The sequence below is a fragment of the Ziziphus jujuba genome, chromosome 7 (assembly GCF_031755915.1).
Source record: "Ziziphus jujuba cultivar Dongzao chromosome 7, ASM3175591v1".
Classification (NCBI taxonomy): Eukaryota; Viridiplantae; Streptophyta; class Magnoliopsida; order Rosales; family Rhamnaceae; genus Ziziphus; species Ziziphus jujuba.
This window is the reverse complement of record NC_083385.1, coordinates 13,669,529-13,697,396: the sequence shown is the minus strand read 5'-3', so window position 1 is coordinate 13,697,396 and position 27,868 is coordinate 13,669,529. Positions and strand designations below refer to the sequence as shown.

Sequence of the window (27,868 nt, the reverse complement as noted above, 5' to 3'; positions counted from 1 at the left end):
ACTTACCTTTTGGATTCTTTGAAGAGGGTGGTACCCCACTTATCGTACGGTCGCGATCTAATTGTCGGCTTGCGAGAACATGCCATCACAATCTTTTTTTTTTTTTTTCCCCTAAATGAGTGCCTCTGCCTCTGTACTCGTATTAATGCAATCCATATGATATAACATAATATACATAATTGATCAGACAACTGTTTGGCTGTGTTACACTAATATATAATTCTTGAGTGCATGTGATTCAGCTTGTCAGGCTAAGCTGTTAATTAGTTTTGATGATAGTCTTGAGTTTAGCAAGTGTAATAAAAAGCCTTTCTTGTGTTTGTCATCCTCAACCAATTAGCTTTATATATAATATAATCGGTGATTAAGTTATATATATTTAATAATATTTTATGAATTTAATATATTTGCTGTGCTGGACTTATCTGAGGCATCTCTTTCACAAAACTTGAATAAGATTGGCTGAGGCACTGGGATTTGTTTGGCATGCCTCAAACCCCAAGTGCAACAACACTTTGGTTTCTGTGTGTGTGTGTGTGTGTGTGTGTGTAAGAGAGAGAGAGAGAGAGAGAGAGAGAATCTTAAATTCTTCAACACTTTTTTTTTTAATATTTTATTTTCATGTGTTTGCAGTATATACTGATGGGGAATGTGAAGGCAAATTCTTATTTCTCTATCAACCAAAGCACAAGTTTGAGTTTGTAAGAAAAGAGAGCTAGCTACCAGTTTTTGCATTCCCTCCAAACAATTCCTTAATATCTTTTATACATCTTCTTATATACATCTCCAACCAAAGCTGTTTTCTCCTCCTCTTTTGAACCTCTTACAGGTGAGAAAATTCATAACTTTTTTATTCATGTCTGTTAACTTATAGATGGATATTACCTTTAAATTGGATTTGTTACTTTAAATGTGATTGATATATTAGTCCAATTCTGAGTGATGCATTTGTGTTTTCGTTTTCTTCATGTTGATGCATGGTTTTATTGTGTTTTGAAATTCAACAAATGAATCTTTGTTAGAAAACCAAGACCCTTTTCTTTCTTATTGTCCTCTCTCTTTTTCCTGGATGGCTGAAAACAATGGTTAAAATTTCAAAGCAATTACCTCTGTAGAAATTTGCTTGGCTTCCTCAATTTCCAGTTTGCAGCTGATTTAGAATACTTCCCTCATTGATATGAATATCAGATGTTACAACAGCAAACCATATATAGTTATAAATGTTTTTTGTATATAGTATTAATCAGTTTTGTGAATATAAATGAATTTTATAAACCGGATCACGAAGAGCTGAAAAATCAATAATGTCAATGCCTAATAATAATAAGAATTTTATGTGCTTGAAACTAAATGAAGGTTAATTTGCTTAGTTAATGTAAATGTAATTCTTACATAAAATTCCAAAGCTTTTATTTTCCTTCTGATGATAATAACAAGAAGAATATTTCGTCATATCTATGTGATATTTGAAATACAAGATTGGTACGTATTCCGACAAGTCAACGATATTATCATAACATGTAGAATTAATATTAGGAACATGAAGAAAGAAAAGAAGATCTCTTAGGAATTGATATTATAAGCTGCAGGAAAAATGACCCAAAAAAAAAAAAAAAAAATTGAAGATCAGTAGGTGGTTGTACCTGAGAAGCAGACAATTTGAAAAGTGAAGGATGGATAATAACAAAAAAGCCACAGATGATATAAGAAGGGTTATTACTGTGCTAAAAGGATGATTCCCTGTCATGTGTGTTGGAAGATATTTTCTGTAATACAAATTATTATCGTGGCCCAAAAAGACCCATTGGAAGACTAGAGAATATCAAAAAAAAAAAAAAAAAAAAGAAGGCAAACAAATACTGTGCGAAAGACCATTTAAATTGTTATATTGTTATCAACCATTTGTTCTGGTGTTTAAGATTCCTGTCCCTCTTGCTCTCTCTCTCTCTCTCTCTCTTTCTCTCTCTTTGATTTTTTTCCTTTGTAATTAAACAAAAAAAAAAAAAAAACCATAATCCCATCAAAATAAATTGAAGTTCTTGACCATTAAACATTTGCAACTTTTTCCTCATTTGGCAGGTACAAATTGTGTGAAAAAGGAGTTAAAAGATGCTTTTCTGAGTTTTACAAACTTCCTGCAAAAAGGGAAGCTGTTGAATTGAATTACTTCCATAATTCAAGTTTCAGTTTCAGTAATTTTGTAGAAAAGAAACTTGTTTTTTCAGCTTCAAATGGAGAATCTTTTTAAGCCATATGATAAGGAATTCATGAAGATGGCCATGTTAAAGCATGAGGAAACATTCAAAGAGCAGGTATATGATTAAATTCTCATTCTGTTATATATTTGAATTTGAATTTTCTGAACCCCTTTCTGAGACATTCTCTCTACAAATTTGAGTTGATTGCAGGTATATGAACTTCATCGTCTATATCAAATTCAGAAGATATTGATGCAAAATATCGAAAAGAACCGGTCTAATCAAGAGAGGTGGAGCATAAAGAAAGAAATTTGCTTCCCTCAAATAGATCATCATCATCATCACCAACATCATGATGAAGCACAGAGGAAACTGGATTTAGAACAGCCTGCTGAGGAGTACATTGCAGACTCCGATGGAAATGGAATGGTAGAGATGATAGATGAGAGTGAGATTGAGCTGACACTGGGTCCGACAAGTTACAACAGCAGAAGAAGGAAATCAGAAGCACAACTAACTTCAGATTCAGGTCCAAGTTTCTCTTCTTCTTCAACCGGATCCAGCCACATAAACAGGACAATTTCATGGACCCATCATCATCATCATCGGATAAGGGATACAACAAGACTAGGAGTGAATGGCTGTGAACTTGGGCTCGTCCGAGTGACTGACACGACCTCAGGATGCCAAAATTCAAGTAAAAACAATATCGATGTAGAAGAACAATTAAGACAGGAGAGGCTGAAACAGTCTCCTTGGCTTTTCCAAGTTTTGAGCTTGAACATGACTTGATTTTTAATTAAGGTCAAATATGATAAGTTTTTTTTTTTTTTTTTTTTTTTTTTTTTTTTTTTTTTTTTTACTTCCTTAGGTTGTTTCTTATCAACTAATTGTGTGATTGATGGCTTGAGTGAAGTTTTCTGATTAGCTTTTCTAATGTAATAGGGTCATCAATGTCATGTATAGAGATTACTTTTCTCCTTGGCTTGGAATTACTTTTCTCCTTGGCTTGGAATGCCTCAAATAATTTTTTTTTTTTGGAAAAAATAATGACATTTTTATTCGTTACAGTTTTTCAAACCTATCAAAATCTGTGGTGATGCCTTATATGTTGGCCAAAAACTGTAGAAAATGTTCAAACAGAAGTTCACTGTATTGGTTAAAAGAAACAGAATAAGATCTAGTAATTTAAACCCCACTATAGTCCTGCTTGAATTTGAATTAATCCGCGGACCATGCTTTATAAGTATGCAACCAGATGTTTACTGTAATTTTGATTTGATACCATGGAATATTAGTCATTTTTCTCAGCTTATTCTTTCAAATGTTAAAAAAAAACTAAATTATTGGAGAACAGTGACACATTGTGGAACTTTAAATCTATGGCCGTTTCATTTCAGATTGTCCTACTAAGGTCAGGTCTGACGGCTATTTTATCTGGGATTTCTTTTCAAATTTTGACTAGGAAATGGTTTATATTCATTATGTCAAGGAAACTGAGGTAAGAGCTTGTTGAAATATTTTGCACATAAAGTCATTTTCAATTCCTCAATAAGTATATGATCGACGAATCATAACTTCCTTCTCTTCATACTTTTGCTAAATCCACAAAGGAACTTGAATCTTCATATATCCACAAGTAGAAAAAAAGCAAAGTTATGTCTGCCACTGGGTGTACCAGATCACTATTTTAAACTGTTAAAAAAAGAAAGATCTCTAAATAATTTTTGAGTAAGGCCTATCCTAAACCTCAGAAAGTTGAAAAAAAATTCTTTGTGAAGATCCATATTTTGAAGGGCATCATCTTTTAGGTCCATGATGTTTTGCCTTGGACATGGACATGCTCTACTGCTAGCCTGTCCCTCTACTTGGTATTTACTTTTCCAAAAGCTCTTTATCTGAAAGGGATTCAATAATTTAGAGAGACCCCACGAACAGCAATAATCGGGTATTTTTCACTTTGGGGTCCTAAAGTTTTTAGTTTCAACTTTGAGAGAGGTTCTGATTGTACCCTGGACTTCAATTCACTTACATTACAAACAAACTTAAGTAACTCTACTGAATAATGAACCAAAAGGGTGCCTAATAATATTTCAGATGAATGATTTCGGAGATTCATATATTACCTGCAAAGCATTGAAAGTTACCAATTTTCAGAGTGATTTCTGACGTTGGCTTCTATCTCGTTATCAGTATGCTAATTAATCTTTATTTGAGTTTCTTAGAGTTTGAATTAATCTTTATTTGAGTTTCTTAGAGTTTGATTGACCATGATACAAATAACTAGGAGCTAAATGCAATGCTGACAGTGAAGCTACTAGTTTTGGGCAGAATAAAACATGTCCAAAAGCAATACACTCAAATCAATTCCACTTGAACTTATGTAGCTTGTAGTAAACATAGAAAATAATATTATTTACAATATCACAGAGTGAAGCAGGAAACAAAGTAAACAGAAGAGAAAAAGAGAAACAGAAAAACCAAATATATGTAGTAACTAGTCATTATCAAGCCTTAAGAGAGAAAAACAACTAGGAAAGCAGACTGCTTACAAGGTAAACACAGAGCTCCCAAAATAAACAATGCCTCAAGATATGGAATGCCGCCTCGCTTTGTTCGGTTTTGTACGACCTTTTGGATGGGGAGTAGTGAGTCCATCAGCACGCATAAAGGGATAAAGTCGACTGAGTTTCTTGGATACAGAGTGTATAAAGGATTTCCGAGGCAGAGGTGGCTTATCAGAAGATGACAAAGTGCTTGCTGGACTGCTAGCCGTAGATTTTATTCCTCCTGATTTTTCAATCTCTTTCAATCTCATTTTCATTTTCACTAGCTCTAGCTTCAGGTCCTCATTTTCTCTTCTTAGACTGGAAAGCTCATCTGCAACTGGGAGTATGTCTGTAGAATATAAATTTGGTTTTGAAGGAAGAGCAGGGGATTCACTGCCTATTAGATTGCCATTCATGACATCTCTAAGGCGTTGTTGCTCATAGTAAAGGACTTGAACCACTGTTTGAACGGGTAGACGATCATTCTGTGCAGCATGAGCACAGGCCTCACGGGAAAGTTTCTGACAATCCATTAAGCTGCAAACTTTCTTCCTCTCCATATCACTCAAAGCTGGATGAGCCTGTCAATCATATTAAAAATATATATAAATAAAAGGAAAATTTTCCAATTGGATATCCACTGAGATTAATAGCAGGACATCAAGTTTTCAATTTGTCAAGTATTTTGGTTTGCGAGTACAACAGAAATATGGAAATTGACAAATTCATTGTATATTCTTTAGGAACATTTCAAGATCCTCATTTGTTATGCATGTTATATATCTCATAATTCATTTTATATTCTATAGGAACATAAGAATGTGTTCTCTCTCTCTTTATTTTTTATTCCTTGAGGATGAAGTTAAATGGGGATTAGAGACGTATGATGATATGGTGTGTTCGAAAAATGTTCAAAATGCTCAAAGAAATTTACTTTCAAAAGTACGGGAGGAAAGTGGTTATTACACAAATTCAATTACAGTGGAGTTTGAGCACCTATTTCGTTTCTTTTTCTTTTCTTTTTTAACGTAACCCTCTAGTTTTACCTAAAAAGGGCCAAAAGAATTATGAAAATGATATGTCACAGGAATAAAAGTGAAAGAAGATGTATATGAACTTGAAGTACACAAAACGGTATGCACCTTTAGGTAGATATCTATGGCTCTATAAATCCCATCTTCTGTCACCCTTGATTGTTCTGGAATTAGTTCAGCTAGGCCAATGAACCTCGAAACAGATAAGTTGCGGTCAGAGGCTATTTCAGCAAGGTAGTTCTCCATTAGCTTCCCAACTCGTTCCATGTCACTTGGTGGAGGTGACACGTACTCTTTCTCTGCACTGTACCCCAAATTGTTCCCATCCAAGTCATAGTCAAGGAAATTCATCATAATACGCTGCACAGAGTCCACATCAAACAATGTATCCCCAGTAAATGAATATGAAGGAATTAAGAGATCATCCAAAACTGCCTGTCCCAATTGCATCCCCATCCTCTTCTCCAAATCTAACCGGCAAGCGACTGTTGTTTCGAGATATATTGCAGCACGAAGCAGCATGGAAAGAAAGCTAACTGACATTGTATTTTTCTCCCTTGGCAGAAGACTCACTATTGTTTCCAACACAACTCTCTTTTCGTGTTCTTGCTGTGGCTCAACTTTCTTCCTTCCCTTTCCAAATATTTCCTGCACCAGAAAAAGACTTGGCGTTTAAACACATAAGGCCTAAATTGAAACAGCATAGTTCATTTTGGAGTGAGATCTCACCAAACCTCGTAGAGATTTTTGTGCATAGAGCATGAGTACTGGCCCAAGAGCATATTGTTTAAACCCTCTTGCCATCATTGCAATCAAAACCCTTTGGAACATATCAATTCGAAGAACAGTTAAATCTTCAGCCCACCAATCAACCATGGGTTTTGGCTGAGGCACAGTGGAAGAAATCACACCGTCGGATATGCTCTCGCTACTCCTACCTGACATGCAGAATTGGCTCTCCTTGCAGGCCAAATAAGCAATAGCATCTATGCATCTGCTCACCAATTTCACTTTCTCTGCTATTGGAAGGAACTTTTCTGACATGTGCAAAATGGAAACTGCACCTGATAGGCTTTTTAGTGCCACTTCATTCAAGTAGGCATCGGTTCTGCCCACCAAGTTTCCAACAGCATAGTCCTCTGTCATCTCAAGATACTCTGCCACACATCTGAGCATGACAATGTTTTCTGTGCCTATCTCGAAGTTTATTCCATAGCAGAATTTGGCTGCAAGTTCAAATGCTTCTGCTCCACCCGGAGCATTGTGAAGCTCGATGACAGAAAGATCGGCATCGCTTGATTCTGATACCAGTTTCCTAATGTGTCCACACTTTGAGACTAATGGAAACTGCAAATCAAGATATTAAATGACTATAAATTTAATTATATTCAAACAATAAATACATGTTATAGATTTTTGTTGCAGCTCCATGTTCCTTTCTTTTCCATTCATACCAAATAACAAACAGCAAATATTCGACAGGTAACTTAGATATATAGTTCTCTATAGATAGCAGTTGTAATCTTCCCATATGATTAAATCAGTTTCATGCCTCAAACTGAAAATTAAGTTACCTTATGTAATGAGAAAGAAACACCTCCAACATTAATACTAACATCGCTTGGAATCTCCTGAGAAAAAATCCTGTAAATTTCAAAACACCATCTTAGTGATTTTAATTTTTATCTTCTTCAAGAAGAACAATCAATCAAATGGCATGAGAAAAACATAAGTAAAGCCTGATGCTTTAGAAGAGAAGAAGAAAACCCAGAAAACCAAGAAATAAAATAAAAGAAAATAAAGCAAACCATTCACTGGTTCTCTTCAGGGCCGTGGAAAGAAGCTCTTTCTTTTTAGAGGACATGTTGACAGTACTAGATGCAGTTTCCTTCTGATCAAGATCCACCATGGCAGTGATTAAGGAATCTTTATCATGATGATTTCTCCATCATACAGTGGATGTTTGAAGCCAATAATACGACCCTGAGATATACACTTCTCCAACAAGGTAGCAGTGGTGAAGTTAGACTAATCGACATTTATCCCCGGTACTCTTTTGTTTCTTTTCAACTTTTTCAAACTTTCAATGAGAAGTTCAACTACAACATATTGGTTTTTCAATAATAATAGGAGTTAAGAAAGTGAAGCTCAAAAACTCTCACTTCCTCTAATAACTGAAGTTTAGCCAATCTCCAACCTCGCACAGAAACGTCACATTCAATGAATTATCTAAAATGGCCTCCTGACAATGGCTAGACAAATTAAAGAATTCGAAGGAGAGTAGAAGAAAAGGAAATGAATGGGGTATCAGGTATTAATGGATTTTAGAGGGGCAGTAAAAAAAAAAGGGAAAAACCAAAAATGGGGGAGGTTCATAGTGTGTGGTGTGGCTTGGGGAATTTGATTTTATAAGGATGAGATAGTTGCATGCTTATTGGCGGCTAACGTTATACGAAACAATCCCATCCACAAGATAAAAGTACCCAATACCCATCTTCCATTTTTTTTGTTTTTTTAATCAAACTTTTGATTATTCAATCTAAATATTAAATCCAAAGACTAATAAGCCTAAATCCAAGAACCAGAAAAAGAACAATGAGATAAAAGTAACCGAAAAAAAGGCATATTAAAAAGATTTATTGTCTCATTGATCACAAATTAGAGTTTGTCACAAATTTAGGACAGTACAACATTAACCTTCTGTAATTATAAACCTTTTTTCGTAGTCAATGGTTTTAACTTTTCAAGGTTAGAAGAAGAAACCAAATTGTAGAGAGAGAATTGGGTAAGATTTTCCGAGAAAAGTTACATTTTTTCCTATCTAACTAACTCTTTGGAACTCGCTGTTCTAGTTAATCATATTTTCATCTTCATACTATATTCATCTCCATACTCCTAAGTCATACATGGAAATTTTTATAAAGATGACAACTTTCTCTGCATTGACGTCAACGTCAAATACCTCTAAATGCAAAGAAAGTAAGAAGAAGAAAAACTTCGGTCTTCTGAAAAGTAAATCTATATATCTTTATCTTTATATATAAATATATATAAATAAACCGCATTCAATCCCGTTAGACCTATCCTTTTAGTGGTTCATAACGTTAAGGATTAAATGCATTAATTTGTTAACCGAGCTGTATTCCCTTCTAACTCTGATTAGGAAAAATTTACATATTGCATCTCGGGAAAAAGAAAGGTAATTGGAAAAGAAGTGAATTTGATAGAGCTTACTATTGAATGAAGAAAATAGCTCCAATCCTAGAAATCAAATGAGCTACTTCTAGGAAGTACCTTCACATCAATGAAAAAATTAATATGGTCCCTTCTAAATGTTGATTGAACATTAGACAGAAAGATCCTCCAATTGATCACAATGTGCAAAAGTAATCATACAACATTTGTATATTTCATTGAATTCGTACTGCAAATAATGCAGCACAGCAATTTTACGACCCCATCAATCAGCCTAAAAAATCCCTGCCTTCCTGGCCTCTACCAATTTCTTTTTAGAATTAGCTGTTAATAATTCAAAAAGCTTAGTTGGAAATTATTTAAAAAAAGAAAAAAAAAGGAAGGCAGTTTGCTTGTTATTGAGCCTGCAATTTGTCAATTTCCATATAAGATCCGAACAACTTTTAGACCCTATTTTTTTTTTTTTTTCTTTTTCCTCCCTACTCTTTTTTGATTTGCATATATAAAAACACTTATTCAGTGTAAACGAAACGGCAAATCAATAAATGTGTAGAATATCCAACAGAAAGAGACAGATAGAGACATAAAAATAAATCAATAAATAAAACATTGTCTTGGCAATGTTACCAAGTAAAATTAGAGTAACTACACGAAAATTCTATAAACTTGACAACTATTTTGTTTGTTACATAATATGTACTTTCCTTATCTTTATACAAAAACATTATTACAATGAAAATTATTCTTTAGCTTGATCCAGACGGTCTTATAATTCACAGATTACAACTTAGCTGAGTAAAAACATTTGGAAGGAACGAAGAAGTTGCTACCCCTTTGGACCCATATTGACACTGCATAATATTCTGTGGTGCCGAAGGTGCAAGGTGAAGCAAAGCTAAAAACCATTTTTTTTTTTTTTTTTTGTTTTTGTTTTTGTTTTTTTGGCTAAGAAGATAAGAAATGTGACCTGCACTCACATAAGAGGAAAAAAAAAAAAAATGATGATTTCCCTTCATATAAATATATATATGTGGGGTGGGTAGTGTACGGCCTACCGGAGGAAAATCATATACTTGAATGAATTCATCAACCAGATAGACATCATAACTAGTTTTGAATGTAATTCTGTGATGTATATCAAAAGGGCCATATATAAAACAATCAAATCAATAATTTTCCTTTTTTTCCCCACAAGCAACAGTACAATTTAAGATCCAGAATTTAAGATCCCTGCCGAATTTTTGATTTGTACCTTACACTTGAAAAAATTGCACTATAATTTGAGAGAGAGAGAGCTTGTTGGTGTAGGATATGTCACTTCAGATCAGCATATATAGCTCTTTACTTTGGCTGTGTGAAATTTTGCTTAAAAGTCAGCCATAAAAAGGACGATGGAACATTTCTATAGCTAAAACAAGACCCATTTGAAATGGTCCCCTTCACGTGGGGAGTGTAAATGCTGTGTTTGAAGAATTTGCTTCTGATATGTTCAATCCAGAAGTTAAAAAAAGAAAAAAAGGGAAAAATCTACAGCTACTGTAAGAAATTGTTTGCCTCAAGGCTATTGAAAAGACCTGGATTTTTAGGTCTATATTTTTGTAGCAGACATGCAAAAACATGGATCACGGGTTTACTATTTTTAAGGCTTATTGAAAAAATCTGTGATGGTGGAAAATGGATAAAGGGTGAGTGAAAATTTATGTGAAAGGGAAGATTGTTGACAGTGTAAGCCAAATTAGATTTACCACTATTTTTATATTCCAGTCCCACCAACAATCCTGGACACAAACTTTGAAATGACTACTAGCTGTTTGCGAGACAAAAATTTTAATAATAAATAAATAAAGCTTAAATTATATAAATGTCTAAGTTTTGTTAGAGCAAAATACCATTCTTAGTTGCAGAAGAGTTTTTCAGATGCTCAGGAGCTCTTTTTCTCCTCAAGTTAAAGTCGTTTCTTTTACCCAATTCAAAAGGAACATCTTGTTTTTGTCTCTTGAGTAGGCATATAGACTGCTAGAACAGGCCCTGAGTTTTCATCATATAATTGTGTTTTTCCTACTACAAGCTTTCCAACAAAAACTGTCATATAGCTATTTTACATACTCGTATTAGAGTGGAACATGTTCATGTGACAGCCAGGACATATTCTTTTTAAGAATTTTATTTGTATATATAAATAAAAGAAAATTAGGGGATAAAGTCTAATAATAGTTCAATTTCTAGTTTAATTTTTTCCTGTACCCTCAATTGCCAAAGTTCTATCATTGATTGAACATGTGGGTTGCTTCATTGCTTGGTGCATCCACATTTCCTTTTCAATTAAAGGAAAGGTGTATCCATTGCAATATTTTATTTTATTTATTTATTTTTTTGGGGTAACAAGTATCCATTGCTTTCTTGTTTATATCATATGTCTGGATTCTACACGTGTCATTCTCATATTTGCCATAAAATGTTGACTTGGAAGCATCCCTTTAAGAGATGCTTTAAATATAAATGTTGAAGACTTGAAGTTGTTTTCAATACAAATTCTAGTTGAAAGTGTAGTGTCTGGCCTGCTAACGATTTCCTTTTGGGATTGCATATGGTAATACATAGGATTCAATGAATCCATGGTAGCATACAAATTCTAGTTTACTGTGCAATGTCCTGAAACTAGAATTTTGTAACAATCTGTAAGAATTCCTTTCGAACCTATGAATTACAATATTGGCATCAGGGTCTTCTCACCAATATTCAGCAAAAAATAAAAGTCTTTCTTACCAATAACCGAATTGAGAACTATTATTGATTCTCTTTTGAACATCGTTTTTTATTATTGATTCAAATACTCTAGGTTTTAAAAAATTTATCATAAAGTAACATATGTTTCCTCGGCCAAAGATCTGGAATGATGTGGAATTTAAATACTTGCATTCAGAAAATAAACAAACAAATAAGTAAATATATATATATATATATATATAAACAACATTGATTTATTTATAAGGCATGTTTTATTTAATTTTGACCCAAACTATCTATCAAAAGCTAAATTCGAATTACAGACAAAAAAAAAAAAAAAAAAAGGTTAGAATTTGAATTTGTGGGTGATTTTTCATAGTTGATGTAGCAATAGAAATATATATATATATATATATATTCATAGTTAATGAACCAATAGAAACAAATATATCTCTATATATATATATATATATCATTGCTGTCAAATCCCAAACAAAGTTCTTGGATAAAGTTATTTCACAAATAATTTAAACCCTTAAGGCATATCCAATTACATTATATTTTTCTATTGCAACATGATTTATGTGTTTTCTGATAATATATTAGAGTATCTTCAATGAATTGTCATTTTAGAATTGCATTTCCAAATTAAACTATAACATATGAACAAATTTTACCAATGCCATTTTTGATCAAATTTGATAATAAATTTACAATTAGCAAAATTTACCATTAGGCTCCATTTGTATAAAGTTTGTATATCTCATGTCATTTAACAAATTAATTAATAGTATTTTTGCTTTAAATTAGTGAAAAGTAATTAAAGTGGGTCATATTGCTATATAATAAAATTTAAAATTTGGCATTGCTATCTTTTTAACATTTGTTGTTGGAGCATGAATGTAAAATTTGACATTAGCATCGGTATTTATCAATGGACAACTTACATCGATATCAAATTATAAAAATGGCCATGCCTAAATAAAATTTCCCATTGGAGATATTCTTATAAAAGATAATAATTGCATTTTTTGTGCTAGATTTGGCATCAAAAATACAATTGACATTTTTTGATAGTGGACCCTATTACAATTAAACCTGTGAGATCCACACCATTAAATATTATAATTTAAATTTTTTAATTGTTAAAATTAAAAGAAATGAGATTCAACCCAATATAATAATAAGATTAAATAATATATATATATATATATATTTACCAATGCCACTTTTTGTCATATATCATTAGATCATATGTAATGCCAAAGTTTAGCATTCGTATTAATTTACCATTGAAAAGGATATACTGATGTCAAAATTTAGAAATGTTAATGGAAAAATACAATTTGCCATTGAAGATATTTTTAATTAATATGATCTAATGTTATAAATTTCTCTTGTATAAAACCTATAAATTTTTAATATTCATATCCAAATACTCTTTTTATCATTTACTTCATTATTTATTCATATCCAAATACTCTTTTTATCATTTACTTCATTAGTTTAATGCGTTAAATAATATTTCTCTCTCTTAATTAAGTATTTCTTTCTCTTCAAAACCTAAGTATGCGAATTTTTTTTTTTTGGAACCTAATTTTCCAATTTCTAGTAGTATAAATCTATTAGAGCATCCAAAAGCTCATAAACCAAAAAGAAACAAAGAAGAACAATTGGGTGGAGAGTTTTTATGCCCAACAAGGTAAATTTGGATTAATGAACAAAGGATTGGTTGAGTGCTTGGATTTTCTAGTTTTTCATATGTTCAAATTGGGACTCAAATTTTGACTCATTAGATTTTTTTATTTTTATTTTAAATAATGGTAAGAATTGAGGAAAAAAATACGAAGAACTGTGCATTTTTTGTGCCATTTCACAATATTTTGTTCTAATAGATTGTTTTGTTGTATTGTATTGTCTTGTTTTATAAAGCATGGATTCTACATTAGAATTATAAAGTGGATAGATTTTTTTTTCTTTGGGTTAAAGGATAGATGGGTTTTGAAGGGAGAGAAGTATGGTTTGAAGCTTAATCAGGAGAGAAAAGTATTTTATTTACCCAAAAAAGGATAGAAAAGTATTTAATTAAGAGAGGAAAATATTGTTATAATAAGTGAATAATAAAAGAATATGTTTGGATATAGATATAAGGAATTTAAAAATTTTAAATAGAGTAAATTTATACAATTACATCATATTAACTAATAGTTTAGATTATTTGTTAAATATATTTATCAAAATTTTTTATTTGGGGGATACTCCTATATATATATATATCTTTGCTGTCTTTGTTTTGTAAATATATGTCTTTCTTGATATTTTCTATCTTGTTCAAAGGAATTGTCGCATTAATCAAAAGGATGTGCCACAAAACCGCAAATTTGTTTTACTATATATAATATTTGTTTATTAATTTTATGAATATCAACTGAAATTTTGTTTTTGTATTTGATTTTTAATTATACAATTAAAATGCTATTTATTTATATTTAATCTATATTAATTTTTTAATCACATATTATTTGATAAATAAATTACAAAGTTTGCTAATGTATATAGCATTACTCTCGTTTTAAGCGAAAAATGAATCCCTACGGCCAAAACCAAACGGAATGGAAAATATCCGAAAAACAGGAGCTAATAAGCTTATGCCACGCTTCCCCCACCTTATCCAGCCTCTAAAACCCTGCAAAACACGTCGCACTGTGCAAAACCCTCCATCAATGGCGGACCAAACCCAAGCCCATGATCACGCTGCCATTTCTCTATACTAGTTTGCACTGAAAACCATCTCAACGTTTTTATCAAACTAATTTAGTTATGGAACTTTCTTCTTATTCTTCCTTCATACATCTCCAGAAACCATGCTCATCCCCCTCTTGTAGCAATTACTCTTTCTCATCCTCCTTCTCTCCCTTTCCAATCCAAATTCGACAAAACAACCACAAATTCACAAACCCCACATCGCAAAATTTTCGAATTCTTGCTGTCGCTGTGGACCCACAAAAAGAACTCCCCGAAAACAGTCCCCAGAGACTCCTCAAAGAGCTCGCGGAGCGCAAAAGAGTTACTTCACCGAAGAAGAAGGTACCTCCAAAGAGATTCATACTCAAACCACCATTGGATGACAAAAAGCTAGCGCAGAGGTTTCTTAATAGCCCCCAATTGTCTCTTAAATCATTTCCTTTGCTGAGCTCTTGCTTGCCTTCTTCGCGGCTCAACAATGCCGATAAGACTTGGATTGACGAGTATTTGCTTGAGGCCAAACAAGCACTTGGGTACCCGCTGGAGCCGTCCGATAGGTTAGGGGATGAGAACCCGGCGAAGCAATTCGATACCCTGTTGTACTTGGCGTTTCAGCATCCCTCTTGTGAGAGAACGAATGCCCGGCACGTGAGGTCGGGGCATTCGAGGTTGTGCTTTCTGGGTCAGTATGTGCTTGAGTTGGCTTTCGCTGAGTATTTCTTGCAGAGGTATCCGAGGGAGGCTCCTGGTCCGATGAGAGAGAGAGTTTTTGCGTTCATTGGGAAGAGGAATATGCCCAAGTGGATTAAAGCTGCTAGCTTGCAGAATCTGATATTTCCTTATGATGATATGGATAAGATGGTTAGGAAGGACCGGGAACCACCTGTGAAGTAAGTTTGTTTCTGTTTTTCAACTTTGTCTTCAATTGTTTTTATTGTTTTCCCTTGACATGATTATGGATGCTTGATAATGTTGCTAATCAGTTGGATAGTCTTATTGAAGTTCAAAAGTTTTGAGTTTGATATTGACACAGTATAGGCAAGATTGTTTTATAAATAGGTGTTTAAGTAGTGCAGCAAATGATACTTATGAATCTTTATTGCTCGGCTGCATGAGCCATGAACATAAGAGTTTCTGGATTCAGAATTATATTTATCCTGTTGCCTTCTTCCACGGCTTTCATTGATTTCCTGGACCTTGTTAAAGGGCTGCTTACTCTTTTTTATTGTTCTATAGTCTACATGAGTTCAAACCTTGTATTACTTGTTTGCACCTCATGTGGAAGGTCCTATTGACACTCATTTAATTGAAGGTATTAAAGCATTCCTTGTGCATTTTATTGGCAATACTTGTTCAAATGATTTGATGATTTCAATTGGTAATTCTTTAGATTCCTACAGCTTCTAATTAGCAAGAGGATAATATTCTTTGGAAACTTTCTATATGATACTAACAGAATCAGTTTAAGGAAAGTCTCCTTACCCTTGTGTAAAGGGGGGTTGAAATTTTGACAATTGACAGAATGCAACATAAAAACATTTACATGTTTTAAAATTAAGATGCTACAAGGCTGCAGTTACCCTTCATACAAGACAACCGAAAGATTTATGCAAATGTTTTGTTTTTTAGTGTGAGAACTTTTCATGCGATGGAATGCTTATTTTATCAAACATATATTATTTCCTTTGACAGGTCTGTTTTCTGGGCCCTATTTGGAGCAATCTATTTGTGTTTTGGTATGCCAGAAGTATATCGTGTTCTTTTTGAAGTATTTGGAATGGACCCAGAATCTGAAGATAGCCAGCCAAAACTGAGGAGACAACTTGAAGATGTTGATTATGTTTCTGTTGAATTTGAAGGCAACAAACTTAGCTGGCAAGATGTAGCTGCCTACAAGGCAAGCTTTGTATTATTTTTCTGTTTTGTTTATATGGTTCATCCATCAAAAAGGAAATACAGAAATAATGCTCAAGCCTCCAGTGAGCTTTCGTAGGATGATGCAGTGTTATGAACACACTTTGCTTTGCTTACCCAAGCATGAGAAGTGAATAAGAGAAGTGATTATTATAGACATCTAGACATGGATGCATGCAGCTTCTGTTTAAGTCATAAAAGGGCAGTAGCTTTTCAAGTTGAGTGTCGAGGTTTTGTTGAGACCATAAATTAGAGGACTACTTAAGTACTTCTGTACTGGACAAGCATCTGCACTTTTATGAATATAGAAGCTGTTTTAGAAAAAGAAAGAGGGTAGCAACATTTCCAATTAATCATTCATGTTGCATTATTAAAGTAGTGATTAGTAGTCAAAAATTTCAATTATCTATAGTTTCAAAATATCTTGTAATAATATCTTTTATCCCTTTACAGCCTCCAGAAGATGCTCTTTTTGTGCACCCTAGGCTTTTCAGGGCTTGTGTTCCACCAGGCATGCATCGATTCAGAGGAAATGTATGGGACTATGATAGCAGACCTCATGTCATGCGAGCACTTCGATATCCCTTGGAAATGACAGATAGAATACCAGAAATTACAGAAGCCAGGAACATTGAACTTGGACTTGGGCTCCAGGTACTTCTTTAGCTTCCTATGTCTTGAAACGTATCTTGCTAACATTCATTGAAATAATATAGTGTACTTTAGAAGTGATGATGAATGAATAACCAGGAAGAGTAAATAAATGTTATGAAGGTGCATTGTTGTACAATCGCCACCTTTTCCTGACCAAATGCTCATTTTGTTTATTCTTTGATATGATATCAATTATTATTGATGGCTTATATTTTGTTTATTCTTTGATTTCCATTACATACAGCTATGTTTCTTGCATCCATCAAAGTATAAGTTTGAGCACCCACGGTTTTGCTATGAGCGTTTAGAATATCTTGGCCAAAAGATCCAGGTAAGGAATTTTAATGTATCAATGCAAAGGAAAGATAAATGCTTTTGCTCAAATTTTAGTTAGACTGCAATTTTGTTTTCTCATTTGTAATTAAATATGGGCTAGACATAATTAAAAACTGTCTATTCTTGTAATGGATAGGACCTTGTAATGGCTGAAAGGTTGTTGATGAAGCATTTAGATGCTCCAGGAAAGTGGATACAGGAGAGGCACCGCCGTCTTCTCATGAACAAGTTCTGCGGTAGGTATTTGAGAGACAAGCGACTCCATCAATTTATCATCTATTCCGAAGAGGTTCAAGATAAATACGAGCACAACCGGCGACTGAGAAATCCTGCCACAACAGCTGTTCAACAAGCCCTTCATGGGCTCTCATACACTGTATATGGGAAGCCAGATGTTAGGCGCCTCATGTTTGAGGTTTTTGATTTTGAGCAAATCCAACCTAAAGCTGTATGAAGAAATGAAACGAATATGGATCTCAGATTGCCAGCAATATATTGATGGAAAAGCATTCTTTCTCACTTCCAAGTTTTGAATTTTTCTTTTCTCTTTTTTCTTTTCTTATTATTATTTTTTTAAAATTTTGTTTTCCTCCTCTCCAGACAGAAAGGTATACTTGCACCCATAAAATTGAGATAGACCCTGAGACAATTCTTTTTTATCTAAAATAGGGCTGATGTATTGTGTGTGTCAAAGTGTCAGTTAGACAACATTGTAATTGCTTTGGAAAAAATTTAACTTTCGGCAAATTGGGTTGTTGTCAATGGCTAATCCCATATTTATCAGTTGGTGGATCGGTTTGGAACCCATATAGATACCATAATCATAAAAATTAAAAAAAAAAAAAAAGGGGTCCACATTTCTACATTTTGTGGGCACTGTAACGCACCCACAAGAAAAAGCCAACGCAACCATATCCAAGTGGCCGCAATTCACTGGTCTTTTAAGCTGCAACATTCAAACCTACCAGAATATTCAGTCACCTGAAAAAAAAAAAAAAAAAGACAAATGAAGTGTCTACGAAAAAATCTTTCTAGCATATATGGGAGTGTGAGATTAGGTAAAAAAATTCAGGTTGTATTTAACTCATAATTTAATAGATTTAAAATGAGTTATAGAATTTAAAGAGTTTAAAATAAGTTTTAAAATTTAAAAAATTTTACAGATTGTTATGAAATTTTATAAATAATTTATAAGAATTCAAAGAAATTTTTGGATTTAAAACTGAATTTCATATTAACAATTTTTTTTATAATTTTACTATTAAAATACTTTTAAATCAATAAAATCTATTATTTTTTAAAATTAATAACTTTTTAAATACTACTAAATTTTTAAAAAAATTTATAAAATTTTAATTGAATAAGATCTAAATTTTATAAATATAAAATTTATTAAAATTTAAATTAAATATTACTAAATTTGTTTAAAATCTAAATCTAATATTTATAAATTTTTAAATATTTTTAAAATTCTCCATATTCTATACTGAATACACATAATTATTTGCCAACTCAATAGTTAATAAAAATTGCCAAACAGATAAATCTAAAGCACTTGGAGAAAACCAGTCACGATTTGCCACGTATAGCGATGATTAACTCAGACGTAGAATTTAGGTCCAAGTAGATATACGGGAGCAAAATTTGACAGCCTTTTTCAGGATATTTACCGGGCCGAAAAGGCAACCGAACGCAAACCAAAAAAAAAAAAAAAAAGGAAAAAACAAACCAACCCAACAAAGACCGCAGAGAAGGGAAAGAGTGGGGGTGGTTTTGGTAACGAAATAAAGCGGAGCGCATGTTAATGGGGTGGTGGTGCGGCACATGAAAGATGCGCATAAGCCAGCACTACTCCTCCGCATCCTCCTAGTGTTTACCCTTCTTGCTAACCGTGCGCCGGTTGCGCACCTTCCTATCCTGCGCTTCTCTTTCCTTCCAAACCTACCTAACAACAACAACAACAACAACGACAGCATCGACAACAACATCATCATCAGCCTTTACAATAAGGTCGACCAGACCAAGCCTGCTGCTGAGATCTTGGGTTCGAATCTCCCACTACCACCCATGTCGAAAGCTCGTGTCTACGCCGATGTCAATGTTCTTCGTCCTAAAGAGTACTGGGACTACGAGTCCCTCACCGTTCAATGGGGGTAAATTTTATTTTTTTTTCCTAAATTTAGTCTTTTTCATGTTTCTTGAATTGAACAAAATGCTGATATTTTCTCTTTGTGATTCGATTTGGGACCGTGTTGTTGCGTTTTTTGGTTCTGGTTGCTTGCCGGTAAAATTATGCAAATGGAAAAGGAAAAAAAAATGGAGATTCTCAATTTTAGAATCTAGGGCTTTAGTTGGTGAGCTTTAAATTTACTATTTTCGTTCATTTTTTTTTTTTTTTTTATATTTTCCTTGAAGCAAGTAGGATGTAGGTGAGGAGATTGTGTGTTTTTTATGCTTGTGTCAGCTGGTTTCTGTGTTGGATCTTCTTTCTTGATTAGTAATTCTATTTGGAGGGAAGTGAGTGAGAAAGCTGTAATTTTTGTCTTTCGATAGCCCTGAAAAGATATGCTTTAATATTGTGAAAGTTGAGCAAGTTGTACTTGCATGTGCTTGATTATGGTTGATTCAGACAAGATGTATAGGTATATCAGAGTGCGGGAGGGAAGTAATTGTCTCACTCCATTTTCGGGTATAGGGCTATTAATTGAGTACCCTTAATTTATGTTGGGAATTCATTTTCCTCTTTGTTTTTATGCATTTTGTTTTATTAAAAGCTTTCTGTTTTGTGCCCTTTCAGCGATCAAGATGATTACGAGGTTGTTCGGAAAGTAGGAAGGGGAAAGTACAGTGAGGTTTTTGAAGGCATAAATGTCAACAGCAATGAGCGGTGCATTATCAAGATCCTTAAGCCTGTCAAGAAAAAGAAGGTAAGTTAATCTTTCAATCCAGGCGGACAGGTAGGTATAAATGATTTATGCTTTCATGGAGTCTATGATTGCAGGGATCGTGCTTTGTTTGCTGTTTGATTTGCAATATTCTAATCTTGCTCATGAGAGAAAGTAGCATATTGGTTGGATTTGTACCGAGTGCATTAGGAATTACAAGATACAAGTAGAAGTATTATCACGTCTAACGTTTGTAGTTTTATATCTGTGGTTATTTTGTTGTAAACATAGCTGTAATTTCATGATTATTTTTAAAAGCTAACTTATCTTTTTTAAATGATGTTTTTGCAGATAAAGAGAGAGATCAAAATACTCCAGAACCTTTGCGGTGGCCCAAATGTTGTCAAGCTTCTTGATATTGTCAGAGATCAGCACTCTAAAACTCCTAGTTTGATATTTGAGTACGTGAACAGTACAGATTTTAAAGTTTTGTACCCCACACTGACTGATTATGACATTCGCTATTATGTATATGAGCTTCTCAAGGTAATCTATGCATGAATTTATTACATTCTGCTTCTTTCTGCATCTTTTCAGTTTTAATCTTTCCCTGTCAATTTTTACATTCTGCGATGCTGCATTTTGTTGGATGGTGATAAGGATTATAACAGTATGGAACTAAGTAACCAATGGATTTGTCTTTTAATTTTAAGGGGAAAAAGAAAAAAAAGATATATTGAAATGAAAAAGTGCTTTTTGTCAAAGGCTTTCTCTGTTATTAATATTGTTTTCCATCTTTAACAGCGTTGGAACTGTGACTAGTACATATTTAACATCTCCTAAGACCATGATGCTGTTCATTTATTTAGTTGACTGGGTTTAGTGTGTGTAATGTGTGTGTGTGTTATTGCATGGCCACTAATCTGCATGTAGAAAACTGTTGATTCATTTTTTATATCTTTTCAAGCTATAAACTTCTCTAATGTATTTTCATATCCTATGATATGGTGCTATTATTCATTATCTACGAAGGTTGGTTTGCTCAATTACAATAAATGTGAAAATTATCCGTAACTGCTCAAAGCATGTTCGAAGTTTCAAGTTTTCAATGCGTTCTATGATATTAATGTCTAGATCAATATGTTCTTGTGAATATTCATGAGCTTGTATCTCTTTTTCTCTTACTACTTAAAAGATCTTAAGTTTTTGGATGCTGTGAGTTATTTTGTCTCGAACTTTACTCCAATGGATTTTTTCTTGCTTTTATAGAGAATTGTTCATTTATTCATTTTTAGATTATCCTGTTTTTGTGTGGTTTCATGTATTAACTCTTAAGCATATATGTAAGATCTGTTTTCGTGCTACCCATCAAATACTTAATTGACTATTGAAACAGAAAGAGAGAAAATAAAACTGTTAATGCCAAAGCAACACCTTGATTATCCTTGCTTTGCAGGCGTTAGATTATTGCCACTCCCAAGGAATAATGCATAGAGATGTCAAGCCTCACAATGTTATGATAGACCATGAGTTACAGAAACTTCGACTGATAGACTGGGGACTTGCGGAGTTTTACCATCCAGGAAAGGAATATAATGTTCGTGTGGCTTCAAGGTAAGTTTTCATAAGACATTGAATTGATATCAATAATAATGCACGGATTTTGCATTTAAAATTTTTTTCTGTTACTTTTCATATTTCAGTTGTAATTTTTATCCCTTGTGGAAAGATCAAAAGTTTCATTTCCTCTTCTTTTCAGATACTTTAAGGGTCCTGAACTTTTAGTTGACTTGCAAGATTATGACTATTCTTTGGACATGTGGAGCCTTGGTTGCATGTTTGCTGGAATGGTGAGATTCTAGTAATTGGATTCTACTTAGCATGCTTATTCTGCTTGACCCAAAATGGAATTTAAAATATTCTGCAGATAATTCAGTATGGTTCTAAAGGATCTATTTTCAGGTGTGGTTTCCTTATTTGACTTGTAATTTATGCAGATATTTCGCAAGGAACCATTCTTTTATGGCCATGACAACCATGATCAACTTGTCAAAATTGCCAAGGTGATGCTAATTCTGTCTTAGCTTTAATAACCTAAACCAATATGCACCTACAAACATTCTGTTAAATTTATCTCTCTAGCAGAATAACATATAATAAGCGGTTTTTTTTTTAATAATTTTTAATGGATTCATAGAATATTTATTTTAAGAACAAAGATTATGATGATATTGCCACTTTTTTTTTTTTTTTTTTTGTTACATGTTTATACATATGCAGGGATGCTGTCCAAAACAAACACACATGTAGAGACGGACATCCATGTACAAATATACATATATATATGGATATATATATATATATATATATATAGATAGAGAGAGAGCTTCTACAGTGCGGACCGTCCGCATAGGGACCGCACTCAAAAAGCATCGGCTTTGCTGTGTATGCTGTGTACACATACACAGCAGAGGGTGCGGTTCGCATGCGGATGGTCCGCACCCTAGAATTACCCCATCTATATATACAGTTTAGCTCCAATGAGGATGCTAACTTAAGGATATTGTGCGGTCGTGCATCATGCAGCATGTTGTGTGACAGACTTTGCTCCTGCAATGCACATCCGCACAATATTCTTAAATTAGCATCCTCGTTGGAGCCTAGTTATATATATTTTAAACATAAGTTATACTTTTCTTTTAATTTTTTTTAAATTCAAAATTATGATTATTGTGTACATGTGTATTTGCAGGTACTTGGGACTGATGAATTGAATGCATATCTAAACAAATATCACTTAGAGCTTGACCCTCAGCTTGATGCTCTTGTTGGGAGGTAACTTTGAAATAATTACTTTTGATGTGCAATGAATTCTCTGTGTTTATTGGAACGTTGATTTTTATAGTCTGTGACACTCTTTGCAAATATCTTAATGACAATGCCTTTTTTTCTATGAGTGTTGAAGCTTCCATACATGATTGAAGTCCTGCTGAACAATTAGCAGCTTAGAACCTGTATTTCCCAACATTTATTGAAACATGTATTGATATATATTTATATTCATCCATTTTCATGCAGGCATAGCAGGAAGCCCTGGTCTAAATTTATTAATGCAGACAATCAGCATCTAGTTTCTCCAGAGGTCATTTATCTTATATTCATTTTTAGCACCTTGAACCTTTAAATTTTAGATTCTTGAACAATGAATGGTAACTCTGACAATCAGCATTGATGTTTCTGAGGTATTTCGTGTGCAGGCCATTGATTTTCTTGATAACCTCCTTCGCTATGATCATCAGGACAGGCTCACTGCAAGGGAAGCCATGGTAATGTTACATGAGGCTGTTTGTGTTTATATATCTCATGCTCAAAACTAAACGAAAAAGGGGCTTGTGGCAGTGCTCATTCTTCTTTTCCTTTTTTACAATATTTTCTTTATATCGGTTTATTACCTTAATTTGTCATTCTATGGGGCAAAAAAATAAATAAAATAAAAATCCATCTACACATACCAAAGTCATGTCCACACGTTTTCTAATCATTTTTTTTTTTTTTAACTTTCATTTTCATTTTTTGGGGTTGTTTTTCTTGAACAATTCTCTAATACACAATTTAATCTTTTACAACTCATCTCCAATCCAGAGAAGTACACACTTGTTCACAGTTTCAAGTTTGACATTCTGATTTTTTGGGGGGCAATAGATTTTTGCTGAAATGATGGTACTTTTTACTGCAGGCCCATCCTTATTTCTCTCAAGTGAGGGCAGCAGAAAGTAGCAGGATGCGGACGCAATAGCTAGAGCGTATCACAGTCCATGTACAAACCAGAGTCGTGTGATTTGGGAATGTATTATGTACTGAAAGTGTTTTTTGCTGTCATTTCCCAAGCATTGGGCAGTTTAGATTGCCTAATTGACTTTTAACAGTATGATTGTTTTACTTTGTTTTGAGTTTGAGATAATATAGTATTTAAAATGCTTGACGCTACCAAGATTTTTAGGGTGTTTAATATTTTGGCCTACGCTTGATCATTGTTAGGTCATTTTATCATACTCTGTGTCATGAAGCTTGCACGGGTTTATCGTTTTCCCTTAAAAAAAGAATTAAAAATCTTTCATCTGTCTCTTGATTCTTTTAATAATTCAAACTCAGCTTCTAAATTTCATTTCCAGTTCCGGCTGACTCAGAAACAACCATCAAATTTGCGTGCTTTGTCTAAATGCTTTTGAAATTCACAATGACCCTCAAAAACATAAATAAATAAGTAGGCAGAAAGCTAGTTATGCCATTAGAACGCCCAATTGTTAAGAAAGTATTCGTGACTCCAAACGCACTCATTTAATGAATACTTGCTCGACATTGCTTTATAGTCGGGTAAATTGGAGATGCTCATATGGCCATATCTGTGAATGTATCGAGAAGAATTTTTATATCCTAATTGCATGTAGAGTATTGTAAAAGCTATGGTTTGGGTAAACTTTTATACATATTAAGGTTCAACTTTTTAACAAAACCCTACTGCTCTACACCGGCTTTATGGCTTAATGTTGATAGCCAGCAGAACTCCACATTCTTTTTAACGTTCCCTCCCCACGAGGGCTCTTATGATTCTCTATCCCTTCTAGAAGGAAGGGAGGGGAGAAGGAAGGGAGGGGGGTGGGGGTGGTTTTAAACCCAAAAATCTGAACTTGTGATTTCTTCTAGTCCTTCCACTGCACCAAAAAGTTCGAAAAAGAAATCTACAAATGAAACCAAGTAATCACAAAACCCTCCTTCCAATATGACCAGCAATGATTCATAATCATTAATGACCAATTTTTAGTTGAAAAAACAGATCATCACACACATACATTTCAAATTCTGTATCACGCAGTCATTAATGTAGAAGAATATTTGATAAATACAGTTCCAGAAAGCTTTACATGAGAGAAACTGAAGTCCACAGTATTTCCTGGTACAGGTCTTCTTAACATAGATCATTTCTTGAGATGAGGGAAGCAAGTAGTAACATCAGATTTGGGATGCTTTGCCTCTGCATGTTCCCTGCACTTAACCTCTGATGTGGTGCACATAAATGTTTGCATACAAACCTTGCACTGCAGACAACATACCACAAAATTATTCAAGTCAAAACATTATATAAATCACATTAAGCAATATAATAAATGAATGAATTGAGTGAAATTAGGTGGACCATCCTCAGCATTTTAACCTCGTATCAACGTTTTCGGACACATAGTTGAAAGCAATAGATAACATCATAAGTTGATTACAACTCACAAACTATCAAATCAACAAATAGTATTTGAAAAGAAGGATCTTAAGGAATCTATTAATACTAGAAAACCAAATACTTGAAGAATAAATGTGATACAAATTTAGAAACCGAGGCCTAGGGAACTCCTAAACAAAACAAATACATTTTTATGTGAGTAAATTGAATTGTTACAACAGTTAGCACAGGAGCATTTCTTGTGATCAAGAAAACATTCCACGCAGACATGATCCAAGGTTATAGAAAATTAACTCAATTATATAATTTAATAAAATATTTACAAGAGGAATAAGACTCAGGATAAAGAAATACATATTCTAATGTGTTTTCGTTGCTTCAAAGAGATTACTTCCAATCATCTTCCTAAAGGTTATTCCCTACGTAATTTAGTAGAGATAAGACATATACAATCAAGGAAAACATGCTCATATATCGCAGTTGATTTTATTGACAACTAAGTAAGAAACATTCTTTTACAAGATCCAAAAGTGATGAAGCAGACTGAGACCCCCTTCTTCCTCACAAATGCATCATAAAACATCATGTTAGCCAAGCATAACGACCCGGTATCACATTTAAAGTTTGCAAAATAAAAGCAAAAATCATTACCATCAAATTTCAAAGAATAAAAGCCACATTTAAACAGTATATCTTAGACAGCAATCTTATACAACCTATTACTTTCATAACAAATTAGCAGACGAAAAAACTCAATTCGTTCGAAACCCATTCAAACAGTCTCTATATCACACACTTGATCTGATTAAGTGAAGTAAAAATCTACAACAACTACATCTACACAATATATATATATATATATATGTACATATATAAAACATTACAAATTATTTAAATAATTAACAAGATTACCTGGATCGTCATCGCTTTCTTGTTTGATTCAAGCTGGCTTCCTGCATAAATCACACAAATTCATCGATTATTTAAGATAACCAACTAGATCTACGTCTAATCCATGTTAAATTTTCAAACAAAATAAAATTAGATTTAATACTAAAAATGATATCTTTATTATGGGATGCTTATTAACCCTAAGGATTTGAATTACAGAAAGGCAATTCTGTATAGAGAGAAAGGCGTAAAAATTAAATTAAATTCCATAACCATCTAAACAGAGTATAAATATAAAAACCAAAAGATTACCCTTAGCAGAAGCTTTACTCTTCTCCATGTTCTTCTCCCGAGCCATCTTTGCTTTTTGGCCGTTGCCTCCTCCCATTGCTAGCAATCAAGTTGGGATGAGAACCTGAAAACCCTAACTTTACGAGGAGCTGTTCGTGTGATTGTGCTGCCCAGAGAAAACAGCGATACTGTGTGAATAGGCTTCCATTTATAGCTCCACTCCAAAGCAAAATTATTTATATCACCCCGGGTAGCACCAAACCCCAATGTGAACGCCAAAAAAAAAAAAAAAAAAATTGCAAGAGTTTATTTAGTTTATGTTATACATAATTATCAGTTGTTATAAGAATGAGATGGTATAACTGTTATATGCAATTTTTTATTTTTATTTTTATTTTTTTTGGGAAAGATTGATCTAATTTAACCCATTATTTGTTTACTGGATTTGAAATAATGTAGTGTGAATTTGTCACATAGAGCAAAACAAATAAATAAACAAAAATGCATTTTAATTTTGAAAACTCTTCACATGTTAAAGTCATTGACTGGCAGTCAAGGTAAACTTTTTCTTTTTCTTTTTTTCTTTTTTTCTTTTTTTCCATGAAAGTCTAAGATAGGTTAGATTATTAGTTTGCAATATTATGGAGAAATTTTGATAAATGTTCAAGAGACTAGTCTTTGATAGGAGCTTAAAAGAAAGAATGGTCTAGGATAGAAGGGACTTTAATTAATTTATCTATCCAACCATTTCTTTGAAAACAAATTTCTAATGTAGATCTCTAATATGTCACTTCAAATTTTAAAGAACAATATTGATCATTAAATTGACTATGATGTAATAGGTCGGCTGTTGGCAAAATTCTTGACTACGACTTAATTCTTAATTTTTGCCAAAAGGTAGATGCATCAGTTTGTCCACTAACCTTGTTGGGAGTTGGGACATCTCCATTCTTGAAATTTTTTCAGGCCACTGTAAATAAGAGTTAACTAATTTTTATCAGGAATTATAACATACTTTATACTAAAAAGGTGAGGAAATTTAATCGGATTTAAAATTTAAAAATATATTTTGAATAAATTTTTCACTTAATTAAATCTACCAATACAAATCTAATTTGTTTATGAAATTTTCAATAGCAAAATTATTTCTCACAATTTATTTTTATATTTATTGGATGTCATTTATACAAATTAGTATCCTCTGCTATTGCTCTTT

At 33.2% G+C, this 27,868-nt stretch overlaps 5 protein-coding genes and 1 long non-coding RNA gene across 8 annotated transcripts; 3 read left to right on the top strand and 3 right to left on the bottom strand.

Moving 5' to 3' along the window:
* Positions 1-568: 568 nt before the first annotated feature.
* LOC125418124 (uncharacterized) lies at positions 569-3,541 on the top strand. Of its 2 annotated transcripts, XM_048466405.2 has the most exons (3): positions 569-829; positions 2,080-2,312; positions 2,409-3,541. In XM_048466405.2, the coding sequence occupies exons 2-3, from the start codon at positions 2,232-2,234 to the stop codon at positions 2,988-2,990; spliced, it is 663 nt and encodes a 220-aa protein (XP_048322362.1). In that variant the 5' UTR covers positions 569-829; positions 2,080-2,231; the 3' UTR covers positions 2,991-3,541. The 2 variants fall into 2 exon arrangements, with proteins under 2 accessions (XP_048322362.1, XP_048322361.1); XM_048466404.2 differs by lacking the exon at positions 569-829 and having other exon boundaries at positions 1,607-2,312.
* A 997-nt stretch (positions 3,542-4,538) lies between these two features.
* On the bottom strand, positions 4,539-8,141 carry LOC107424968 (BTB/POZ domain-containing protein SR1IP1). Its single transcript, XM_016034880.3, has 5 exons — positions 7,590-8,141; positions 7,356-7,425; positions 6,511-7,128; positions 5,890-6,429; positions 4,539-5,328 (listed from the first exon to the last, which is right to left on the bottom strand). The coding sequence occupies exons 1-5, from the start codon at positions 7,688-7,690 to the stop codon at positions 4,786-4,788; spliced, it is 1,872 nt and encodes a 623-aa protein (XP_015890366.1). The 5' UTR covers positions 7,691-8,141; the 3' UTR covers positions 4,539-4,785.
* A 1,433-nt stretch (positions 8,142-9,574) lies between these two features.
* On the bottom strand, positions 9,575-11,099 carry LOC132804549 (uncharacterized). The gene is made up of 2 exons (XR_009639755.1): positions 10,866-11,099; positions 9,575-10,326 (listed from the first exon to the last, which is right to left on the bottom strand). It is a non-coding gene; the product is annotated as an uncharacterized LOC132804549 (long non-coding RNA).
* A 3,196-nt stretch (positions 11,100-14,295) lies between these two features.
* LOC125419895 (ribonuclease III domain-containing protein RNC1, chloroplastic) lies at positions 14,296-17,871 on the top strand. The gene is made up of 5 exons (XM_016034818.4): positions 14,296-15,338; positions 16,141-16,345; positions 16,816-17,016; positions 17,261-17,347; positions 17,489-17,871. The coding sequence occupies exons 1-5, from the start codon at positions 14,524-14,526 to the stop codon at positions 17,804-17,806; spliced, it is 1,626 nt and encodes a 541-aa protein (XP_015890304.1). The 5' UTR covers positions 14,296-14,523; the 3' UTR covers positions 17,807-17,871.
* A 1,176-nt stretch (positions 17,872-19,047) lies between these two features.
* Positions 19,048-24,224, top strand: LOC125418123 (casein kinase II subunit alpha-2). Of its 2 annotated transcripts, XM_016034857.4 has the most exons (10): positions 19,048-19,505; positions 20,150-20,279; positions 20,589-20,783; positions 21,694-21,851; positions 21,997-22,087; positions 22,235-22,300; positions 22,990-23,072; positions 23,316-23,379; positions 23,495-23,563; positions 23,974-24,224. In XM_016034857.4, exons 1-10 carry the CDS (start codon positions 19,177-19,179, stop codon positions 24,031-24,033), a joined length of 1,245 nt encoding a protein of 414 aa, XP_015890343.2. In that variant the 5' UTR covers positions 19,048-19,176; the 3' UTR covers positions 24,034-24,224. The 2 variants fall into 2 exon arrangements, with proteins under 2 accessions (XP_015890343.2, XP_060674817.1); XM_060818834.1 differs by lacking the exons at positions 23,316-23,379; positions 23,495-23,563; positions 23,974-24,224 and adding an exon at positions 22,518-22,561.
* A 769-nt stretch (positions 24,225-24,993) lies between these two features.
* LOC107424952 (uncharacterized protein At2g23090) lies at positions 24,994-26,864 on the bottom strand. Its single transcript, XM_016034858.4, has 3 exons — positions 26,674-26,864; positions 26,383-26,423; positions 24,994-25,333 (listed from the first exon to the last, which is right to left on the bottom strand). The coding sequence occupies exons 1-3, from the start codon at positions 26,747-26,749 to the stop codon at positions 25,214-25,216; spliced, it is 237 nt and encodes a 78-aa protein (XP_015890344.1). The 5' UTR covers positions 26,750-26,864; the 3' UTR covers positions 24,994-25,213.
* Between the last annotated feature and the right edge of the window lie 1,004 nt (positions 26,865-27,868).